This window comes from Alosa pseudoharengus, unplaced genomic scaffold (assembly GCF_046254945.1).
Source record: "Alosa pseudoharengus isolate Yale_2024_CS ecotype anadromous, Long Island Sound unplaced genomic scaffold, YU_APseudo_1.1 YU_APseudo_1.1_scf_18, whole genome shotgun sequence".
NCBI classification, from domain to species: domain Eukaryota; kingdom Metazoa; phylum Chordata; class Actinopteri; order Clupeiformes; family Clupeidae; genus Alosa; species Alosa pseudoharengus.
Genome location: NW_027468650.1, coordinates 16,294,586 through 16,302,526, shown reverse-complemented (window position 1 = coordinate 16,302,526; position 7,941 = coordinate 16,294,586). Strand labels below are relative to the sequence as shown.

Sequence of the window (7,941 nt, the reverse complement as noted above, 5' to 3'; positions counted from 1 at the left end):
GAACAATTCGCATTCAGTTCATATAACTTGTCTGATGAGTCCAGTTACACTTGAGTGACAATTTGCAGGAAGAAAACTGTTTATTTTACCAGATTTGTAAACAACAATTAAATGCTGCTTCAGTGCACTGCACAGGAGAAAAAAATATGATCTCTTTGTATTAAAATCAGATCTATGAATTTCAAACGGTTTACTGATATGTGCTGATAAGATACTTGCCAATCAAATGATCACCACCTAGATTTGAAAAACATGTATAAGCATCGGTGACAATGCTGAGATGAAGATAAGACTACGGAGATGGTCTTTTCTCCTTGGCAGGCTGATGACGCAGATTGAAACACGGCCTCTTTAAGACTCCCTTGTGGACGCAGAGCGCCTTGCAGGAGAGGGCAGGGGTGCGCTGTCCAGTGCTGCGTATGGTCGAGAGTTGGAGAGGACTGGTTTCACTCACTCACACACTATAGACTCCAGGAGCTTGGAGACGCCGCTCAGTAGGCTAAGATAAGAATCACCCGAGTCTGATTCCCTCAAACACCACATAACCAGGGAATAAGGATGCGCGGCCACGTTCCTGACATTTGGAGTTGAATTGAAGAGGAAATAACGAATAGATTCGTTCTGCAGTGATTTCAGCATGCGGACAAAGTCCTGACAAGAGTTCTTTATGCGGGATGTTGGACATTCAAGTCCCAAACCTGATAACACGAAGGACTGTTCTCCCCGTGAGAATTGTCTTTAAGATGTGCCCAAACTGCAGGGTCTGGAAGTGTTATTAAGTTCCGCGGGGATATTTGTATCGCTTGAAGAATTCTATCTGAGGACCTTTGAGTTCGTATTTTTTTTTTAATTATTTTTTTTTTATCTCACTCTCGAAATATATTTAGAGTCGCTAAATTTGCGGTGGAGACGAACTCTCGCACCTACTATTTAGTGCGTTATTTCTCGTATCGGAAAAGTTCCCCCGAAGCCACCGCCATGGATCTCTGGATCGCCGTTATTCTGCCGCTGGCTCTGTCCCTTGTCAGCATCACCTCAGGTAAGACAAACGAGGTCCTGTTGAATCATCCGATTACTGGCAGCCCAGTTCAGTTAGCTTGGTGTAACATGAGTTATAGGCTATGTGTAATATGTTGAATATTGGGAAAGTCGACTGTTTAAATAAGGCTCGCCTATAATCAGCTTTATCAGTCTATAACGAGTCGTTTAAACAATCGCCGTCTTTTTGCCCTTCAACCCTCATCATTATCACCATACAGGACCCGCATAATGAGACAATATTTAGATTACTTGACATGGAAACTGATATAGAGCTTTACGTTTGTATAACATAATTTATTGTGTTCAGTTCACTTGTTGAATCTTTTCAGTCAGCATCCAACTAAACAAACATGCTATGATGTAAACAAGTTAAAATAGTTAAAGTTGTTTGGCTCCTGTGACACCAGCACTCTTTTGTGTGGAGCTGTTCAGCTGGGTGCCTGCAGCATGCTTCATGTCTCAGGAATTATAATCAGTGAGCACATATGGCCTGTGATTTTCAGCAGTCTCAGTTCATTCAACCCATTGTGTGATATTAATCATGGTTTAAACAGCCATTATGTGGCTTCCCTGAGTGTCTGCCTGTGAGACCATAGAGACCAGCCTGAGTTGGAGAACAGAGTGAGACCAGCATGATCAGAGAAACCAGCCTAGATTAGAAACTAGCCTGAGTTAGACCAGATACCAGCCTGAGTTAGACCAGAGAGACCAGCCTCAGTTAAGCCAGTTGACACACACTGGCACACACACACACACACACACACACACACACACTCAAACTGGCCTCATAGGTGACTCAGTCCACTGTTGTGTTCACATGTGTGTGTGTGTGTGTTTGTTGCTGTGTGTGTGTGCTTGCGTGTGTGTGTGTGTACGTTGTGTGGGAGGTGATGAGTGACACTCTCGGTATGCAGGGTCTCTCTCTCTCCCTCCCCCTCTCTCTCTCTCTCTCTCTCTCACACACACACACACACACACACACACACACACACACACACACACACACACACACACACACACACACATGTGCAGTCATATGTGCAAGTACAATCACACACACACTGTACATTTACAGTCAAGTCCACACACACCTGCAAGTGCAAGTTGCACCAGGACTGGCAGGTCCTCTTATTCCACTTTTCTCTTTGTCACCACTCCCCTCACACACACACACACACACACACACACACACACTCAAACACACACACACACACACACACACACACACACACACACACACACACACACACACACACACACACACACACACATATACACACACACACACACACACACACACACACACAAACACACACACGTTCCCCTCCAGAGAGTAAGGTCTCCTGCATTAAAAAGCAAATTTGTACACATCTATATTATTCTCACAGAGAGGGGAGTGACAGGAGAAACACATTCAACCTCAAACACGTTTACATTCATTGTAATTATTTTGTATACAATATGGAGTATTCAAAATGTAATGACATTGCATGTGTATTGTATGTGTATTAATGACACACAATGTAATGATATATCAGCTATATTATATAATTTAATATGATATATGTAATAATTAATGTAAATGTATCTGCCTTGTGTTCGGCTGCGCGGCATAGCCCTGCATTTGCCTGGATTTGAACCCACAACTTGCAGCATCTCGGAATAAGAGTCAAGCGTGCTAGCAAGGGAGCTAAAAGCCACGGGTGCTAGCATCTCTTACTAGCAAGGCATCGGGAGGGAGGTTTACCTAACGTACACACTGTGTAGCTGTACTATTATGCAGCTATTCTCAGCTGGCTACTGTTAGATAATATTCATGTATTATATATTGGTAATGATAATGAAATGATAGCTATGTATAAATGGGTATTTCCCAGAATTGGGGCCTATTTCTGTCCACAGGGTGTAATTCTATTAAAAACACATTAAATCTAATAATGTTTAGCATCACTAATTAGTATCAAGAAAAACAAGCCTAGACTTTTTTAATGGTTGCTCCTACTCATGATTTAGACACATTTTATTGGTGTTTTATGGTACAATATCAGTGTTTTGGTGTTGTCCGCAACCAGAGTTTTCACATATTGTGCCATATCTCAAACATTATTTATCAAAAATTAATTAAAAAAATCATGCATATGAATTAAATGTTATCTGAACTAATGAACTGCATGCACACATTATGCATATATATGCATTTCCTGCTTTATTTTGCTTAATGTATACCTGTCCCATGGTTTAGCCGTCATTACCAGCACACTCTACATAAAAGCACTTTGCTACTGTTTTTTCATCAAAAAAATATTTGGTAACCATGGTCACCTAATATCACAGTGGAATACATGGGTGTCAAGCAGAAAGATTGATGCCTTGATGTCCAGAAACATAAGAAAATCTACTCTTTATCCCTCGTTTTGGGCATGTACACTTATTATGTGTCATTACCATACGCATTGTATTTCTGTATTTTTGAATATTCCTGAAATTTTAAAATTATTTTAATAGTTTAAATGATGTACATTACATGTAGAAAGCTAGCTACACTTGCATGGTGATAATTTTTGCTTCTCAGGGTAGTTTTTCGGTATAAATGTCATCACCAGCACAGTCATTACCAGCACATTATAGCTTGAAATGTAGTGGTAATGACGACTGTGTTGGTGATGACATTTTTGCAGATACATTTAAAGTACTCTTTTTAAAAGAAATACGTTTTTTTTTTCACATAGTCAGTTCAACTTGGGTTTCTAAATTATAAACATTTAATTGCAATAGATTACGATCAGTGATTTGTCATCACCGCAACAAATGTCATTACCAGAACTGCAATGTCATCACCATCACCATGCATATTTTTGCCAATAGATTATGTATAAATTACAATAAATTACATTAATTAGATATTTTTGACAATGTTGGACAGTCTAAATTGCCACTGGATGAAAACAGATATGATATATGGCATTTATTTCAAATAAATGAAATTCCAAGCCAGGGTCGAGTGAAAAAATCAAAAAATAAGATACTTAAACGACTATAATTCATGTTGTAAGTAAAATTCAACAATTCTAATAAGTTCAAGATAAAATAGACTTCATGTGAAACCATAATTGATCATTGATTGATCATTGATTGACCATTTCATCTTTAAAATGTACATATTAGATGATGTGATGGTAATGACATTTACCTGAAAAATGACAAAAAATCATAAATTCCCTTATATTGTGGTCTCAACCAAGCTCACAAGGTTACTCCTATCAAAATGACTGATAACTTGATGCATACCAATTAGTAAAATTTAGAATTTTATTTTTCCAAATTTCAGTTACCCAAATAGGCCCGAAATCTGAGAAATGCCCAAATATGATGTTATATAGCGATATAATAAATATTCTAATGTAAATATATTGTGCAGTAGTGTAGTGTGTGGAGCAGTCACAGCACTTGGTACTTGAATGCGCTTCCCTCTGCACCAGCGGAGCCGGTTGCTAAGAGACCGTTCAGATCAGATTTGTAGCTATCTGATCTTCTGAAGGGCCGATTGACAGCTCAGGGGAAGTGATCTGTTGTAGGTGCCATGTTTTCACCTGCCTCTTTCCCCCAGAGCCATGAGCCTCTGGCCTGCCAGCTGTGTGTGTATGTGTGTGTGTGTGTGTGTGTGTGTGTGTGTGTGTGTGTGTGTGTGTGTATAGGTCCCTTTCCCCCACAGTAATCCCTGGCATCCCCCACACATTCAGCAGCTCCACTCCAATATATTAACATTCCTTTAAACACCAGTACAATAACATCCCCTTAAATACCAGTACAATAACATCCCCTTAAAGACCAATACAGTAATGTCCCTTTAACCACTGTAGAGGCCTGACTCCAGGCAGCCAGGCAGGATGCCAGGCAGATTGTGGGTGTAATTTTGTGAAATTAAAATGGCAATCCCTGTCCAAGCAATGCACTCAACGCGGCTGTCCTAATCTGGAGCTAAGGAGATCATTGCTGTGTTGTGTCTGGTCAGTGCACAGAGTGTGGCGCAGCTTCAAGCTGGATCCATAAGGAGAATAAAAAACAGGCTCTGGTGTTAAGATTGAGAAAAAAACAACAACATTGCTTCCCCCAGTCAACATAAAATATGACCCTGGCCCAGTTTGTCTGTGTGTGTGTGTGTGTGTGTGTGTGTGTGTGTGTGTGTGTGTGTGTGTGTGTGTGTGTGTGTGTGTGTGTGTGTGTGTGTGTGTGTGTGTACATGGTTGTGTGGACATATGCATATGCGTCAGTATGCATTCAATTTTGTATAAAAAAGAATGAGAGCACGGGTGTGTGAGTGTGTGTGTGTGTGTGTGTGTGTGTGAGTGTGTGTGTGTGTGTGTGTGTTAGAGGTGGGAAAATTATGGCATAAGTGAGATGAAATATGGGCATGGTAAGTGTACAGGCTGTTGCAACCCACACATACACACACACACACACACACACACACAAACATACTAACACACACACACACACACACAAACAGACACACACACAGACTCTCACTCACTCAATCATTCACTCACACATGCGTGTGGCAGAGGCAGAGTACAGATAAGACTGGGTAAGTGCTCATCAGCTTGATCTGCTTTCAGCACTGTGGACCAAAAGAGGCTCTTATGGGGATCAACACTCTTCATATCACTGAGGCTAAAGCAACAGGACACACACACACACACACACATACACACACACGCTTACCAGTTCACCTTACATACCCCACATACTACACACACACACACACACACACACACGACACACACACACAGACACACACTTGCTCGTGCCCCAGGGAAAGCATTTTACACCCTGCAACTTTTACGCCAGCATCATGAGCTCCAGGCTGTATGTGTGTGTGTGTGTTCAAGTTAGTGTATGTGTGTGTGTTTGTGTGCGGATCTGTTTCTGTGTCTGTGTATGTATAATATATGATGTGTTTAGGTGTGTGTGCATGTCTGTGTGTGCGTGTGAGTGAGTGAGTGTGTGTGTGTGTGTGTGTGTGCATGTGTGTGTGTGTGTGTGTGAGAGTGAGTGTGTGTGTGTGTGAGAGAGAGTGTGTGTGTGTGTGCATGTGAGAGTGTGTGTATGTGTCTGTGTGTGTCTGTGTGTGTGTGTGTGTGTGTGGTGCCATGAGGCTGGAGTGTCTGGGCCCATTCCGCTGCTTCCTCTGGGTTCAGACCCTTTGGCGGCGTCTCAGTTCATTTAAATGGGCCTGAACCAAACGTCTCTGGATTCCACACAATCTGCTCCTGCTGGTTGGGCTTTTCACACACACTTATTGTTACAGCGGTACATTGAAGCCCTGGGGGGAGTGTGTGTGTGTGTGTGTGTGTGCGTGTGTGTGTGCATGTGGGGGCTATGCATGTTGTATATTTGTAAATATTAATTGCTGGGTTACATAATGGCCTTGCTCATGGCCATGTGCTAAATATAACAGGCGGTGGCAGCAGCAGTGCCGGAGAGACTGTGCTAGAACGCCGGCCTCCTGGTCCAGACTCGCCCGGTTTGTCTGACTCAGAACCGCTCACGAGACCGGCCCAGAGGGAACACAGAACCAGCCCAGAGAACAGAAGCAGCCGGATCTTCTGACTGTGTTTAGCCCATCAGAGGGACGCAGAACCGAGGAGCCAGCAGCTTCTGCTTAAGCATACTGTACACACACACACACACACACTCACAGCTCCTGATACTGCTAATGCCCATTAATCAGAGGGGAACACAGAATCTGGTTGCTGGTACACACACACACATACATATTCACACACACACATACAGTACACTCACACACACACCTACAGTACACTCACACTCACACAAACATAAATACATATACTCACAGTCACAAACACACACACATACAGTACACACACACACACACACACACACTTAAATACACACACTCACAGTCACACACACACACAAACACACAGCCACCATCTCGCCTGACAACCATATGTCTTCTCATGTAGATGGAGTCATTCCACAGATACTGTACCTGCTTTAGTAAAAGGCTCTCAGATCTGGAAAGTGTGATATTTACATTCACAGAAGTTTCTACCAGTGTAAATGCCACTGGCCGTGCTGCTGTCAGAACTGTCACACGGAGCCGTGGATTGGAGGGTTCGGTCTCTTAAGCGGTTCTGATTCTGAACATTGCAACAATGAGGTGTGTTCTGTGAAGGCGGACGGGTTCCTGGCAGCGCGTATCTAAATAATGAAGCCTCCAGAGACTGAGGCGGGGGTGGGAGTGCACACACACACAAACACACACACACACACACACATACTCTCTGTCTACGAGCTCACCTTCACTGCACGGGTCCATCCTTGAGCGACTCCACAAGAATAATCATCTTGTCAGCAACAGAGCACTTTTAATTCAAACGGCACTCCTCCTCCTCAGTGACTCCTCAAGGTTCTTTTCGTCTCTAGTGCATGCACTACTGGCTTTGCATGAAAAGGTATGAGTGTGTGTGTGTGTGTGTGCGTGTGCACGTGTGTTTGTGTGCGTGCGTGCGTGCGTGCGTGCGTGCGTGCGTGTGTGCGTGCGTGTGTGTGTGTGTGACTGTGTGTGTGTGTGTTGTGTGTGTAGACCATTAGGTTGTGTAACCTGTCAGATTGTGTTCAGATGTTCAGACTAATGGTTCCTCCATCTGGAGGCTTTGACAGTGTGTGTTCGTCTATTTACTTCAAACTGACTTCATCTGGAACGTTTGATTCTCACACACACTCCAGTTAATTTAATCATCGCACAGAGAGACCAGCGTCAGGCTGGAGGTGCAACACGGAGAGAGGTAGAGTGACCAGTGTGTGTGTGTGTGTGTGTGTGTGTGTGAAAGGAAGGGGCAGAGAGGAGTGGATAGAAAGAGAATGAGAAAA

At 42.9% G+C, this 7,941-nt stretch overlaps 1 protein-coding gene across 1 annotated transcript in view; it reads left to right on the top strand.

Moving 5' to 3' along the window:
• Positions 1 to 978: 978 nt before the first annotated feature.
• LOC143131460 (roundabout homolog 2) overlaps positions 979 to 7,941 on the top strand; it is a gene marked incomplete at its 3' end in the record, with an annotated part of 64,828 nt that continues 57,865 nt past the window's right edge. The window contains exon 1 of the mRNA XM_076291114.1: positions 979 to 1,039. Within this exon, the coding sequence (XP_076147229.1) occupies positions 979 to 1,039 (61 nt within the window). The remainder of the gene's footprint in view (positions 1,040 to 7,941) is intronic.